Genomic DNA, 15,690 nt, shown 5'->3' with positions numbered 1-15,690 from the left:
TGTTCATGAACACTTCCAGAATGGCCTCGGAGGAATCTCTGAGACTTTGGGGAGGAAGGGGCCTTCAGGTTTATCCCATAATGTGGGGGAGTAGAGGGTCGCTCTCTAGTGGTGACAAGAGTTAAATTTCACCATCGCTGACCTGGAATGCCTCCTGCTTGTGATTTGACTGGGCGAATTATGAGCTTCCCTCATCCCCGTCTCTCCCACACTTATTCATTCAACAGATGCTTACTGAACGCTGCCTATGTGCCAAGAGCTATTTTAGATACTGGTAGAGTTTTGAAACCGACAGTAAATGTCCCTGCCCCCCTGGAGCTCACATCCTAAGGGACAGTCTTAAGGCGAGGACTCTAACCCCACCTCACCTCTGCCCTTCACTATTCCCCAGCTAAATCGCCATCCTAATGCTCCAGCAGCCAGATATTGCTCTTCAGGGTCTCTGCACTTACTGTTCCCTTCCCCGGGAAGGCAGGTTCCTGGCTCTTTGCATCGCTGGTTCAGGTCTCATCTCAAATGTGACCAAGTCAGAAAAGTGTAAACTTACTTATTTATTACCTATTGTCCCCACTAAAATATAAGAGTCCATGAAGTTTACCACTTTCCCGGAATCCCTTAGCCTCGCACTTAATAGATGCTCAGTAAACACTTGCTGAATGGGTTTGAGCATTCATTCATTCAAAAAAAATACTGGGTGCAAGCCGGACTATTACACAGCAGACGCTGATGAACCATTAAGTGAACAAATTGAGCAAAACAGACCAAAAAAAAAAAAAAAAAAAAATCCCTGCCCAGAGCATTCTAAAATTAAAATTACAACCCCCACGGGGCGCCTGGGTGGCCCAGGAGATCAGGCATCTGACTCTTGGTTTCCATAGGGTGGTGAACTCAGGGTCGTGAGATCATGTCCCCTGTCAGGTTCCATGCGCAGCTCAGCTGAGTCCCCTTGGGACGCTCTCCCTCTGCCCCTCCCCCCCCCACGCTCGCGCTCTCTCAAATAAATAATCTTTACAAACTGCAACCCCTGCACTACTCACCCCCTTTACTCTGCTTTATTTTTTCTATACATTTATCACCTAGACTATTATAATTTACTCCTGGTGTTTGTGTGTCTCCCCCCTCGAACGTAAGCTCCACGACGGCAGGGGATTTTGTCCTGGGCATCCTGATCACCACGCCCCCCTCAGCGATCAGAACAGTGTTGGCATCAGGTAGTTGCTCAGGAAGTACAGACTGAACGAACTCTATCTCAGCCTGCTTTTCCCCCCCACACCTTGAGCCACACAGCTCCACGGGGGAATGGGCCTCAGGAGGCACCAAGAGGTGACCTCAGGCAGCCCAACTAAGGAGTCCGAGCTCCGGGCGAAGGGCCATCGGAGCAGCTGAGGAGATGGGAAGCGCGGACAGCACCAGCGCCGCGAGGCCCCAAAGGCCTAGAGAGCTTTCAGGAAGAGGCGCGAGCGTTCACAGAGCGTCGCCAGAGACGGTGGGCGGTGCCGTCCGAGGATATGAGTCACATGACTCGCTCCTGCACCGCCCACCTCTTCGTGGGCGGGGTGTCAGGAATGGGCCGGGGGCGCATGCTAATCAACCCGAGGCGGCGGCCAATCGTAGCGCGCGCCGAGGCCGGGCCAGGGATCTTGGACGCTGGCTAGCGCGCAGGCTCGCATCGGGGCGGCCCCGGGCTTTTGCAAGCGGTGCGGCGGGCCTGCGAGCTGGTGCAGCGGCCGCTTCGTCGACCTCCTTGTCGTTGGCGGCGGCCGGCCGGGTCAGGCCCGGCCCGCGCGGGGGGCAGGCGGCGGCTGCCTCAGGCGGAGGCGGAGGTGCGGCGGAGGGTGGGGGCCGCTGCCTTCGCAGGAGCCCGGGCCGGCCCGCGCCTTTGCACCGTGCTCCATGCATCCGGAGCCCGCCCCGCCCCCGAACAGCAACAGCCCCGAGCTTCCCCTCAGCGGCGGCAGCACCACCAGCGGCAGCCGCCGGAGCCGCCGCCGCAGCGGGGACGGAGAGCCCCCGGGGTCGCCGCCGCCGCCGCCGCCGCCGCCAGCCGCCGTCACCTACCCGGACTGGATCGGTCAGAGTTACTCCGAGGTGATGAGCCTCAACGAGCACTCGATGCAGGCGCTGTCCTGGCGCAAGCTCTACTTGAGCCGCGCCAAGCTCAAAGCCTCCAGCCGGACCTCTGCTCTGCTCTCCGGCTTCGCCATGGTGAGCTCGGCCGCCCTACCCTGCCCCCTCTCCTGTCCTGGACGCTCCCGCCCGCAGCCCCGACGGGGCCCACAGGGAGCAGGCCAGGCGGGCCGGGCGGGCTGGGGGTGCGGGGAAGATCTGGGAGAAAGGTGTCGTGGACGCTGAAGGGGGCCAGAGGTACTGGACCCGAGGAGAAGTGGGCGACAAGCGACACGTGGTGTGGGAGATTGGGTGTCAGACAAATGTCCAGGGTTGGGGGGCTCAGATGCCTTCAGATGGGCAGCTTTGATGCAACAAGTGGAGAGAAACAGCGGGATCTTTGAAGTAGATCTGTAAGAAGACAGTCCCACATATGTTCAGGGGCAAAGGAAGGACATAAAGGGTCTGATCTCCGTGGGAGCAGATGTCAGGAGGTGGGGAGGAGGAGTCGGACCCCTGAGCTGTTTTTCTTGTGACCCCACACTTGAGGCCAAAAGGTATTGGGCATGTCCTTTTATCACCTAGTAGAGGGGATTTCCTGACACTTTCTCCCACTGCATTTTCCGAGAGCCTCACCCTAGGGTTTGACAACCACTCTCCGCCCTCAGTTTCTTCTCCAGAAACTTGCCACTGAGTCACGGGGTGTGGGGGAGGAGGGTGGGACATGTTCCCCTTGAATGGGCTTTCAACTGATGGCGGTGGAGGCAGACATCCTTTCCTCTTCCCATGCCAGGCTGGGCTGGAGTGAGAAACAGGCCTCTGAGGGGTGGGGTGCGTGAGGCTGCAGGTTGGTCAGAGAATTGCTCCTAAGGGTGCCTTCAGGCCTGGAGTCTTCCCCAGCAGGGCCTGCAGAACAATTCATGATGATCACTGTGTGACCAGCCTGTGTGAGTGGGGTCTGCCCTCCTCTTCTCCCAAGGTCTCTAGCCCAGAGCGCTCAAGTCTCTCCAGTAAGCTGGCCTTGAGGGAGGGAGTGGCTGCACCCTCGTGTTTTCTTGGGAGTGTGTCTGGTACTCTCCCTGTGTTCTACAAACAAGTGGGCCAACGCAGCCTGAACTTTTTAGAAGGCCTGAGCGAGCCCAGAGCACACTGGGCCTCAGTGAAAAAGCCAGGTGATGGGGGTTGGGGAAGAGCTCTCCTAGCTTGCCCCTTGCAGCCTATGTGACCTCAGACGCGTTTCTCTCTGGATCTTGATTTCTGAATCAGTAAATGAAGGCTGCTGCTTAGAAGTATCTCTGACTTTAAGAATTAAATTCAGGAAGCCCTTGAGAGGGGATGAGAGAATCTGTGTTTGTGTAAAGGAGTGGCACAGTAGTTTTTGGTTTAGGTCATATGGTGGAATTCTGTTCTGTCAGTCCCAAATCCTTAGAGACTAGTCTCTGCCTTTGCCTGAAGAATCTCTAAGACTAGCTGACCATTTACCAATCACTCACCCTGTACTAAGCATTGTTTAGGTCCCCTAAACTTTCACACTAACTCCTCAAGCATCCTTTGAGGTGGTTTTGCCACAGGACCTTCCCAAGGCCATACAGCTAGTCTGCTAGAGCGGGGTTTGAACCTGAGTCTGCTGGCAGCCAGAACTGCCTTGGGCACTTAGGCCTTTTGTGGCGTATGGAGTTCTGATCAGTGTCCAGCCAGGGACATGTTCGGACCACGTCTCCTAGGAAGTAAGAGAGCAGGAGAGCTAAGCAAAATAAAATGTTACAGTTTGGGGGCAGGGAGTGACACCATTAGCTTTTCACAGCTGTGCTCTGCGTTGAAAATGGTGGCACACCTGTTCCCCTTTTTCTTGGGGTCATAAATTCATAGCTGCCCAGGCCCCTTCCCACTCCAGGAGAAGTGAGGATCTGATGGGTGGCACTTCCCTGCCCTCTGGAGTCCTCTTTGTCCTCGAGAAGCAAGCCTCCTAATCAGATGGCACCTTCCTCTTCCTCCTGCTAAAAAACACTGCAGGAAGTCAGGAAGCGGGGCTAGGCAGTGGCATCGGGTGGGCGTTGGCTCACCCAGAGCGTATCTTGGGGACCTTTATTTTCCCTGGCCAGGGTGGAGAAGGCTTCCTGACTCCGCAGATGAACTCCCCAAAGTTCCTCTGGCAGGGAGGGGCTGAACCCCATCACAGCCTCCATTCTGGGGAGGCAGTTATAAGAGGGTAACTGCATTTGCTGTGAGTGTAAATCTGTGGGAAAAAGGGAGTTGGGGGGATAGACAGATCCGAGAGGCAGGCAGGTCTGCCTGTGCCCCACCCCCCACGACAGACACCCATCCTTGCGAGTGAGCCTCTGAGAGGAAGGGGTGCCACACGACCCAGCACCGTGGAAACAGAGTGAGCGAGTTTCCTGGACTACTCTCCCTTGGCCCGTGAGTCAGCACAACCAACTTCCTGCCCCCAGAGGGCTTCCTTCCTAGAGGAGACCTGGAAAACCAGAGAGGCACTGATGTGACCTCTGATCTCTAAGGGTGGGAGAGTTGGCAAGGCTGCCAGGCTCACAGGTTCAGCAGGTGAGATTGAGGGAGGGTCTCCCAAGAGCCTGGAGGGGATTGAGAGACTCGCTGCTCGGTGCAAAGGCCTGGCCGGGTGCCCTGATGTGCTGGCGAGATAGGCTGTGGGATCTCAGACGGGGAGCTCTCTGCTCTGGAGCCAGTTTTCTCATGTGGACAAAGGGGAGACATACCCACATTCCTACTGTGCCATGGACTTGCATGAGGATTCATTATGAGTCCCGATTGGGCCCACAAGAGGTGGAGGAATTTTCAGGATCTGATCATATACACCTTAGCTGGACCCTCTAGTCTGCAGACAAGAGTCCCACTTCTGACGGCATTCTAGAAACAACAGGCCTTTGCTGGGCTCAGCATCCAGACTCCAAAACCAGGGGCACTTGATGTAGCATATGGTTAGCATCCTGCAGGTGCTTCTTGAGCCACAGGTACCCTCGTGGGCTATGACTCGGGTCATCTATGCCTCAGTTTATCTCTGTGAGAGGCAGCCCCCTTGGCCTGACCCTGTGTTGTGCAGGACCGTGGTGAGCCCACTGGCAGTCTTGGTTTGCTGGGGAGGACAGGCTGTAACGTTAGCCTAAGCAGAAGATAATTGGGAAGGTCAGCCTGCTGCTGTAAACAAAATGCTTTCCACGACCTGGGATCAATTATTTTTGGATTATCTGCCTCCTCAAGTTCTCTGCCCGCCAGCACCCTTTTGTTCCCAGGTTCCAGAGCGGCTTCAGAAGTTGCTTGGAATTTCTGTGAAAATTAGTTGGAGGGAAGAGCTGAAATCATAAGACATTGAGCCTCTGGGATATGTTCAGAGTTCAGGGGGCATGGAGATGAGTGAGAAATTACTGTTTCTACTCACAGGGCTAATTACGAATAGTAATCATTGCTTTTGTTGATTGGGCTCTTGCCATAGGCCAGACATTGTGCTAAGTGTTTTTTTTTTTTTTTTTTTTAAAGATTTTATTTATTTATTTGACACAGAGAGAGAGACAGCTAGAGAGGGAACACAAGCAGGGGGAGTGGGAGAGGGAGAAGCAGGCTCCTGGCTGAGCAGGAAGCCAGATGCGGGGCTTGATCCCAGGACCCTGGGATCATGACCTGAGCCGAAGGCAGATGCTTAACGACTGAGCCACCCAGGCGCCCCTGTGCTAAGTGTTTTTACTTGTACCGTCTCTTGTGATCTTCACACAGCCTGGTGAGGGTAGGTGCTTGTCCCAGCTGAAAAACTTGCCCGAAGTTACTTGGCTGGTAAGCTGCAGAGCCCTTGACCCTGGTGTGGCCCCGTTGCTGTGGAATTGGACTTATCAGAGTGGGAGGAGGACAGAGCTGGGAGGCTTCAGTATGACCAAGAACGAGGACTGAAGCCAGACAACTTGAGTTCAAATTCCGGCTCTACCACTTAAAACCCCGAGATCCTAGGAAAGTTATTTAATGTCTCTGGGCCTTGGGGCTTCCTTACCTGTAAAATGGGAATGGATAATAGTAGTACCTACCTCATAGGCTTGGTGTGAGGATTCATTGAGTTAGTATCTGCAAAGCCCTTAGAATGTACCTGGCCCAGGTTTTCAGGAATCTAGCTCACCCTTGTTCTCATGGGACTGCTTTAAAAGGTTAACTCATTTTATGGGCGCCTGGGTGGCTCAGATGGTTAAGCGTCTGCCTTCGGCTCAGGTCGTGATCCCGGGGTCCTGGGATCGAGTCCCGCATCGGGCTCCCTGCTCCTTGGGAGCCTGCTTCTCCCTCTGCCTCTCTGTCTGTCTCTCATGAATAAATAAATAAATAAATCTTAAAAAATAAATAAATAAATAAATAAATAAAAGGTTAACTCATTTAGATTCCAGCTAAACCTTGAAGTGGTAGAGTTAGGGCTTGAGGAAGAGCCCTCTGATCAGAGGAAGGATTGGGAACAAAGTTATAAAGATGAGAAATTTAGGGTCTCAGGTAGAGGCAGCGGGGCTGGTGTAGCTGGAGTTGAGGGTGTCTAAGGAGTAGATGAGAAAGGTGAATCTGGTCAGGGAAGATGTTACTTACAGGGAGGGCCTTGACTGACTGTTTCAAAAGTCTGAATTCTTACGTAGGCAGTAAGGAGTCTTACAAGGTTTTAAAGGGGAAGAGTTGTGTGATGAATTCTAGAATAATCTTGATGAAGTTGATGATGTTACTCTTTACTAACTTCCAGGCATGAGCCTGGACCCTTTTCTTTCATTCTTATTTAATCCTTAGTTCAACTCTTAAAGATATGTACTATAGATAGAAAAACTAAGGTTTGGGGCAACCTGGGTGGCTTAGTTGGTTAAGCATCTAACTTCAGCTCAGGTCATGATGGGGGACGGGGTGAGAGGGGTGCTCTGTGCTCAGTGAGGCGTCTGCTTCTCCCTCTCTCTCTGCCCCTCCTCCTGCTCGTGCTCTCTCTGTCTCTCTTTCAAATAAATAAATAAATACAATCTAAAAACAAAAACAAAAGCTAAGCGGCGCCTGGGTGGTGCAGTCGGTTGAGCGTCTGTCTTCAGCTCAGGTCCTGATCCCGGGGTCCTGGGATTGAGACCTGAGTAGGGCTCCCTGCTCATTGGAGTCTGCTTCTCCCTCTCCCTCTCCCTGCCACTCCCCCTGCTTGTGTTCTCTCTCTTCCTCTCTGTCAAATAAATAAGATCTTTAAAACAAAACAAAACAAAACAAAACAAAAAACCCGAAGCTAAAAAAACCTAAGTCTCATAGAAACATAGAGGTTAAGATACCCAGCTAGTAGAATTCAAGAACTGGTAGGTCTGACTTGGAACTATTTCTACTTAACCGCCCTCTGGCTTCTATAGCTGGTTGATAGCTGGGCCTTTGAATCCTTCCAGATGTGGGGTTTTGCACTCCAGGCTGTTTATAAATGGGAATTTGTCAAATGTCGCAAGGGGAGGGAGCTCCCTGCCTAGCTGAGAAGCCTTTTGTAAAACTTAACAAGTGCCTGTCATGAATTTCTGGATTTTTCAGCTGGGAACCCTCTTGAGTTCTGCTGGTTGTTGGGTTCAGGGCTGGCAGAGGAGAACTCTGGGGTTTCTCAAAGTGGCATGATGGAAATCAGTGTTTGGAGTTGGGGTGGGGTCCCTTGGAGAAGTAAAACTGAGAAGGGTGTAAACAAAAGCCACCAGGTTTCTCTGTAATGGGACTTGAAGGTAGCCTTTCATAAATTTTATTTTATTTTTTTATTTTTTTTAAAGATTTTATTTATTTATTTGACAGAGAGAGAGACAGCGAGAGAGGGAACACAAGCAGGGGGAGTGGGAGAGGGAGAAGCAGGCTTCCTGCTGAGCAGGGACCCCGATGTGGGGCTCCATCCTAGGACCCTAGGGTCATGACCTGAGCCAAAGGCAGACGCTTAACCAACTGAGCCACCCAGGCATCCTTCAGTTCTGCCATTTTAGCTGGAAAACAGCCGCAGAGGATAGGGAAATGAATGGGTTTGGTTGCGTGTCAATAAAACTTTATTTACAAAAACTGCAGTCTAGAGGCCAGGGTTTGCCAACCCCTGGTCTAAGCAGCATCCAAATTTTTGAGCACATACCCCTCAAAAAAAAAATGTTAGTCGTAGCCTCAGTATCGGTATCCTTATGAATGAGATATGCCTTAATATGATACGTATATTACAAACACATAAAAATACAAAATTAAAAAGTTGAAAGGAGGAGCTAAATAGTAAATGAATGTCATCAGAAGTTCTAATGTGGTCTTCCGGATGGATCGCCGAGGATGGTCCACCAGAGATGTCAGAGACATGGGGCTGAAATACTTGAAGATCGGGTCTTACCTTCATTTATTTCTTCCAGTAATGTTTTGACCCCTAGAGGGACAAGCCCCAGTGCTGAATGCTGGGCAAACAGAGGGAAATAAGAGTAGAGTGGGGGAAACAAGTCGTGTGATTCCGTCTTTAGGACGTGTTTGGTGAGTGCGGTGGTGGGGGAGCGGGGATGGAAGGACACTTATCACAGTCTGAAAATACTTATTTGCCTAAATGTTCAGGGCCTGCCATCCTCCCTGGGGCCGGGATTTTGCCCTCCTACTTCCTGCGCTCTCTCCAGCGGAGCCTCAAGATCCTTCAAGCACATAGTAAGCTCTCAATACCTATTTCCCACCAATGGGTGAGTGGTCCCGGCCTCACCTGGGAGGCCCCAGAGTGGGGATGACTTGGAAGGTAAAACCTGAGGACGTTGGAATTAGAAAGCCTACGCCTGTCCTCCCCAGAACCTGCAGGTTCAAACCGTTTGGCTTATGAGGTAAATTTGGTGACTTGCAACCAGCATTTTTTTTTTGTAATGAAATAAGAACGGAACAAAAGAGCAGCGTGCATTGCTTGTTGTATGGATAGGCTCTATCAGCGTCCTTTAAGGAGAAGTATTGTTTGGGGAAAGTTTTGTTTCTTTTATAAATGTTTATCTATTTGTAGAATATTTGGAGTACTGGACTGTTGTGGTCAAAAGAGTTTGTAAACCGCTAGACTAGGCCTCGATCATCTCTTAATAGATGGTTTGCATTTGAGGTAGGGCCGGCAGGCTCAGACAGCTCCAGGTGACCCTGGGTGACTGCTTGGCGGCCCTAGTGTTCCAGGCCGCGGCCACCCACCCTCCTAGAAGAGTGAACAGTGAAGCCCAGGCTTGGAAAAAGGTCAGTTGGATCTCCCAACTGTGGACGCTGGGGTCGGGCCAGGCATGGGAGGGCTGCCTCCGAAGGGCCTGGACTTCCAGGCGCCAGGTGGCAGGGGTCTCCATGGAGCCCAGCAGGACTGAGGCGAGGTGGTTGGCATTCGGGCCTAGCAGGCAAATGCCTGGCAAGGCCATCCAGGCCTCACCCTGTGCAGAATCACGTGGTCCTCTTCTTGGCTCATGCTTAAAGATTGGCATCCCAGTGGCCCCTGTGCAGGGTCCATGGACCAGTGTGTGGTGAGGCTGGCAGTCTCTCATCCTTCCTGTCCCTTTAGGCCCCATGTGACCAGGTTCAAGCAGGCCCTTGGCTGGCTGGGAGCTGTTTATTTTGGGTTAACGGGCCCAGCACTCTGGCTATATTTACCTTGCGAAGCTGCTTGCAATCTGATCTGATCCGATCTCTCTGGGACTCAGCTGGGGCCCTGGGAGTTGCCTGCCAGATTCCGCAAGGCCCCCTTGACTTTACTCTCCCTGTCTGTGGGGGGATTTCCCAAGAGGGAAGCATTCTGGAAAAAACAGTGGCTCGTATTCCCATGAATGGTTTTTATCGGGATCCAAGACATGTGCCATCTGTTCATTCTCCATGTTGTACCTTTCTGCAGCCCCATGGTGCTGAACTTGGTCCCCGGCGTGACAGCGGTACATACAGCCAGCTGGTGTGGTCAAAGTCCCAGGAATTGTCGGGGCTGGTGGTGAGGGTGATGGCGTTTCTTCCAGAGCTTGGCAGCCGGGCCTTTCCTCTTCTTTGGAGTGCCCAGCGTTTCCCTAGCTTAAGACCTTAGGGAGGGCTGGTGGGTTCTGGGGTCCCCAGGCCGAGTATATGCCAGTACCTGTGATTCCTGGTCCTGGATCCTGTGAGTGTGACACATGGTATGGAAAAGATGGTCTCTGTCCTGCCGAGGTAGCCGTCTGGCCCAGTGTGGTTTGGGGCATACTTGCTCCTTATGTCCCAGGTTTGGAGCTGGGGCAGACCAGGCCCAGAGCGGGGATCCGACCTCATCACCCACCCCAGAGGGTAGAACCTTGGCTCGTGGGGTCCATACTCTCCAGCCTGAGCTGACCGTATCCAGGGGTTATTCTTTCTTTTTTTTAATTTTATTTATTTAAGCAATTTCTACACCCAACGTGGGCCTCGAACTCATGACCCCGAGGTCAAGAGCTGCATTTTCTACCACCTGAGCCGGCCAGACGCCCCTGGGCTCTTTCTCTTCTGCTCCAAGTCCCCTACTTTTCTTTTCAACTAAAATTGATTGAGCACCTCCTGTGGTCTGGCCCTGTGTTAAATGCTTACATGTCAAGACCTCATCCATCAGTCTCCTCAGCGACTGTCTTAGTCTGTCTGGGCTGCTGTAACAGACGGACAGACTGGGTGGCTTATAAACAGCAGACATTTTATTTCCTCACACTTCTGAAGGCTGAAAGTCCAAGATCAAGGTCTCCGCAGACTCAGAATCTGTTGAGGGACTGGCTTCCTGACTCACAGCTGCTGTCTACTGCTGTCTACTCAGTGTGCCCTCCTGTCGCAGGAGGGCAAGGGGCTCTCGGGGCTCTCTTTTTTAAGGGCACCAGTCCCGCTTGGAGGGCTCCATCCTCGTGTCCTAATCACCTCCCAGAGGCCCCACCTCCTAGGACCATCACGTTGGGGGTTAGGTTTTCAAGGTGTGAATTTAGAGGGAACGTAAACATTCAATCTGTAGCAGCATCCATGTGGGAAAAGCACTCCTATCATCCCCGGGCTTTAGAGCCAAGTGGACTTGAGTTCAGAGCTCCCACTTAGTAGCAGTTCTTACAACCTCCGGGACAGCTGACCTCACCTCTCTGAGACTGTTTCCTCATTTGTAAAAGAATAATAATGATGTTGCTCATAATCATTGACACTTTATTAAGCTTGCTATATGCCAGGTCCTGTTCTAAAGGCTTTATATTCTTTAGCTCATTGAATGCTTGTAACAACCATAAATAGGCCTTTATTTTATAGATGTGGTACAGAGAAGTTGAAATACCTGTCCAGGGTCACCTAGCAGCTTTGTTAAGTGGAGGAACCAATTCATTCTTCCCGGCTACGTAGAGGGGGAGACATCATCTGTTCTGTAAGGGAACAGAGTAGTTACCTATGTATGTTCCCCTCAGTGCTCAGCTCAGGGCCTGATGTACCTAATGGGTGTGGACATTTCCAGTGAGTGAATAAATTTAGCCAGGGGACCTGGGGCAGCCAAGCGGCGGGCTCTCCTGCTTGTCCCTTCTTTGGTTTCAGGTTCCGGGGCAACAGGCCAAAACAGGAAGAGGAAGTGCTGGGGGGGGTGGGGAGGTGGTAGCAGGAGGCACGCATTGCTGGAGGGTGCCCCCCTTTTCCAGCGTGGGCAGCAGGCCTGGTGACAGAGACCAGGAGGTCTTGGGAGGTGTCCCTTAACTCATTGTGCCCTGGTGGCCTGCCCTCACCTCTGTGTACTAAGAAGTCTCAGGATTGGCATTAGGCCACCGGTGATCTTATTTATTTTTTGTTTTGTTTTTTAAGATTTTTTTTATTTATTTGACAGAGAGACAGCGAGAGAGTGAACACAAGCAGGGGGAGTGGGAGAGGGAGAAGCAGGCTTCCCGCTGAGCAGGGAGCCCGATGCGGGGCTCAATCCCAGGACCCTGGGATCATGACCTGAGCCGAAGGCAGACACTTAACCGATTGAGCCACGCAGGCATCCCAACACCAGTGATCTTAAAAAAAGAGTTGAAATCCTGATGGCACTGCCCCAGGTTTATAGGGGTTTGAAAACTCCTGGGCTGAACTGTTCATATGGTCATCCATTGTGGCAAATGTAGGGCAAGAGTCTGTGAATCTCGTTGAAATTGTCTGAAAAGTCCTGTGGGGGGTGGGGGGGAATATATATATATACACACACACACACATATATATATACACACACACCTGGAAGTTCTAAGGAGGGTATCCATTATTTTCACCAGATTCTCAAAGGTGTCAGACCCCACATCAGCTCTACCCTGTGACCTTCATCTCGCCATGTGCCCTCCTTTTACAGATAAGAGGGGAGGGTTTCGACCAAGGTCAAACAAGGAAGCAGGGGTGGTTCTGGAGCCAGGACTCAGGCCCCCAGTTTGGTCTTGCTGTTCTGTCATTCCAAGTGTACCTCTCCAGCAGGAGGGTAGAAACCCCAGAGGATTCCATGTAGAGGTAGTAGGTTTGGAGATGAGGTTTCTAAGCTGAAAAATAATAATAAAGCTCCCTTTTATTGAGTGTTGACTCTGTGCCAGGCGCTAAGTATTTTACATGGACCTAAGTATCTTACAAACAACTTAGTCCTCACAACAATTCTCTGATCATGTACCGTTATTCCCATTTTACAGATAAGGAAAGCAGGCCCAGAAAGTTGAAGGAGCTTGCCAGAGTCATATAGCCGAAGAAAGGGCAGAGGAGTCAAGGTTCAAAGCCAGGCAGCATGGCTCTAGAGCCCGTGCCCCCATCCACTGCCCCACACTGCCTTTCCAGGCCAAAGGCAGGGTACAGAGAGGTACAAGAAATGAAAGCAAACAGGACCAGGCATTCGGGCAGGAGAGCTAGTAGGGAAAGAAAGAGCCCAGCCCTTCCCCAGGAATGAGGAGGGGTCAGGGTAGGCTGGTATGGGGCGAGGGGATACATCTCAGCATTGGACACCCCTCTGCCCCGAGCCTGGTACATATAGAGCAAACACTTTATGAAGGGTCACTATGCCTAATGGTATTGTCATTGGCGCTTGCTAGCCCAGTCCCTCCAGCCCCGGCAGGCAGACCCTGGCAGCGTGCCCACTACCCGCAGATCTGACGAGCTGGCTCCTTCACATGGGTGTGATTTGCAAGGGCCCAGGTGAGAAGCATCAGGTGGCAGGCCCGGAATGTGCCCCTGAAGACCCTGGGTCCACACGTCTCCAGGAACTGGGAAGCAGCTAGTGCGTCAGCTGTGGGGCCCGGAGCAGGGGCTAGGGGGGCTGGGGGAGGAGATGGCCCCAGGCTTGCCAGCCACACTGCGGTAGCAGTGGGCTCTGTGTCTTCTGGGAAGGTTCTGCGTTCCTTGTTGGTTGGTGCACTGTGTTCTCAGAAAGGGCCTGGGCCTGACCTGGGAGGGCCTTCATCTCTCTACCCCACCCCTCTCCTTGTCCCTGGAGCAGGGCATGAAGGAGAAGCCTGTGTTTGGGAACAGATGTGGGGTCAGCAGAGAGAGTGGTTAGTGGTTGCTTGCTGCTTCTTTTTTTTTAATGAAACTGTATCATAGTGAAATATACATCAGACTTACCATCTTAACTGTTTGTGGTGGTTGGTTTTTAATACCTGGCTGGGTGTTAGGAGCAGTGGTGACTATTTGGGAGATGTTTACCGTGTACCAGGGACTCTCACTTAACCGCTGAAATAATCCTATGAACTACTGTGATATCTTGCTTTTACAAATAAAGAAGTTGAGGCTCAAGAGAGCTCAGTGATTTTCCCATGGACCTGTGGCGAGCAAGTAGCAGAACTGGGATTCAACTCCAGGCAGCCTGGGCTCCAAACCTGCTATCTTCACTAGTACTCTCTCAAAACTGAGTGAGTGGGTCCTGTTATCCCCACTATATAGATAAGGAAACTGAGGCTCAGAGAGGCCAGGTGACTTGCCCAACATCCAGCTGCTTGATGGGGAGCCAGGATTTGAGTGCAGCTCTGTGGGCCGTGATGGTCCTGGCGCTCAGCCCTCCTCTCCCCTACCCCCTAGGTGGCGATGGTGGAGGTACAGCTGGACGCCGACCATGACTACCCACCGGGGCTGCTCATCGCCTTCAGCGCCTGCACCACGGTGCTGGTGGCCGTGCACCTGTTCGCGCTCATGATCAGCACCTGCATCCTGCCTAACATCGAGGCAGTGAGCAACGTGCACAACCTCAACTCGGTCAAGGAGTCGCCCCATGAGCGCATGCACCGCCACATCGAGCTAGCCTGGGCCTTCTCCACCGTCATCGGCACGTTGCTTTTCCTGGCCGAGGTCGTGCTGCTCTGCTGGGTCAAGTTCTTGCCCCTCAAGAAGCAGCCGGGGCAGCCCCGGCCCACCAGCAAGCCCACGGCCGGTGGCGCGGTGGCCAGCGTCAACGGCAGCACAGGCGGCATCACCCCGGGCCAGGCTGCCGCCATCGCCTCCACTACCATCATGGTCCCCTTCGGCCTGGTCTTTATCGTCTTTGCTGTCCACTTCTACCGCTCACTGGTCAGCCATAAGACGGACCGACAGTTCCAGGAGCTCAACGAGCTGGCTGAGTTTGCCCGCCTGCAGGACCAGCTGGACCACAGAGGGGATCACCCCCTGACACCCGCCAGCCACTATGCGTAAGCCCTTCTGGGCTCGGGCACGTCAGATCTCTGGCCTTACGCCGCTCCCCACGACCTCGTCCTGCCCCAGCCTCAAGGACAGCGAGCTCAGAGGATTGGGCTTTTGTAAGGGGGCAGAGAGTGGAGGGAAGAGGCTTTTTTTTTTTTTTTTTAAGAGAAACGACTGCACTTTGAAACTTTCCTCTGAGAGAATAAGCGCTTCCTGTTCTTCCAGCTTCGGGTTCACCTCCTGGTAGGAGGCCACCAGTGGGAGCCAGAGTGGGGACAAACGCTCCCTTTGTCCCTCCTCCTCCCTGTGCCCCTGCCACTTGGATGCTTCTTGTCTTTTCTGTCTTGACCTCCCTCCCCGTTCGGTGTCATGTGTGTGTGTGTGTTTGTGTGCATGCGTGTGTGTGCATGCACGTGTATGTGCACGCACATAAATATACTCATAAGGGACACCTTGTGTGTGTATTTGTTGGGTCTGAACTGCCTGGTATTATTTCTCCTGGTGCCCCAATCAGGTGAGCCTCTAAGCAAAAAAAATTTTTAACGTTTGATTTTGAAAATTTTCAAACCTACAAAAAAGTTGCACGAATAATAACTGAAATACATAGACAGTCAATTCGTGTCATTCACAGCAGTTGTGTTCTAGGAATTAGTGGATATCGAGCCATTGCTCCTGTGGGGTTAGGTTCCTATGAGCCCCTGGTCATGATATTCTGCCAGGCATTCAGTAGGTAACCTTCTTGTTTTATGTGTTTCTGTCTGTTTTTGTTTTGTTTTAATTTTTAAGTAATCTCCGCACACAGCGTGGGGCTCAGACTCACAACCCCGAGATCAAGAGTTGTGTGCTCTACCAGCTGAGCCAGTCAGGCGCCCCTATGTGCGTTTCTGTTTAAAGACGCCTTATTTAATACACATTGTTGATTCGTGAGCAATGAACTCACTTACGGCTAACAGCACAATAACTTGTACCTAAATGAAGCTTTTCCAAGAGGCATTTTCTCCGTAAGGCACATCACTG

The 15,690-nt window shown here is 52.2% G+C and overlaps 1 protein-coding gene across 1 annotated transcript; it reads left to right on the top strand.

Moving 5' to 3' along the window:
- The first annotated feature begins 1,663 nt into the window (after window positions 1-1,663).
- ORAI1 (ORAI calcium release-activated calcium modulator 1) lies at window positions 1,664-15,193 on the top strand. The gene is made up of 2 exons (XM_035016951.1): window positions 1,664-2,205; window positions 14,077-15,193. The coding sequence occupies exons 1-2, from the start codon at window positions 1,894-1,896 to the stop codon at window positions 14,683-14,685; spliced, it is 921 nt and encodes a 306-aa protein (XP_034872842.1). The 5' UTR covers window positions 1,664-1,893; the 3' UTR covers window positions 14,686-15,193.
- Window positions 15,194-15,690: the final 497 nt, after the last annotated feature.

This window comes from Mirounga leonina, unplaced genomic scaffold (genome assembly GCF_011800145.1).
Source record: "Mirounga leonina isolate KUSES-001 unplaced genomic scaffold, KU_Mleo_1.0 Mir_171, whole genome shotgun sequence".
NCBI lineage: Eukaryota > Metazoa > Chordata > Mammalia > Carnivora > Phocidae > Mirounga > Mirounga leonina.
Note: the sequence above shows the minus strand (reverse complement) of the source record. Positions and strands in the feature narration are given on the sequence as shown.

What these genes read in the sequence shown, in the direction of transcription:
- ORAI1 (XM_035016951.1), top strand. Translation starts at nt 1,894, where the DNA reads ATGCATCCGGAGCCCGCCCCGCCCCCGAACAGCAACAGCCCCGAGCTT. An exon ending in TGCTCTCCGGCTTCGCCATG is followed by an intron (nt 2,206 to 14,076) that starts GTGAGCTCGGCC and finishes CCTACCCCCTAG; the next exon opens with GTGGCGATGGTGGAGGTACA.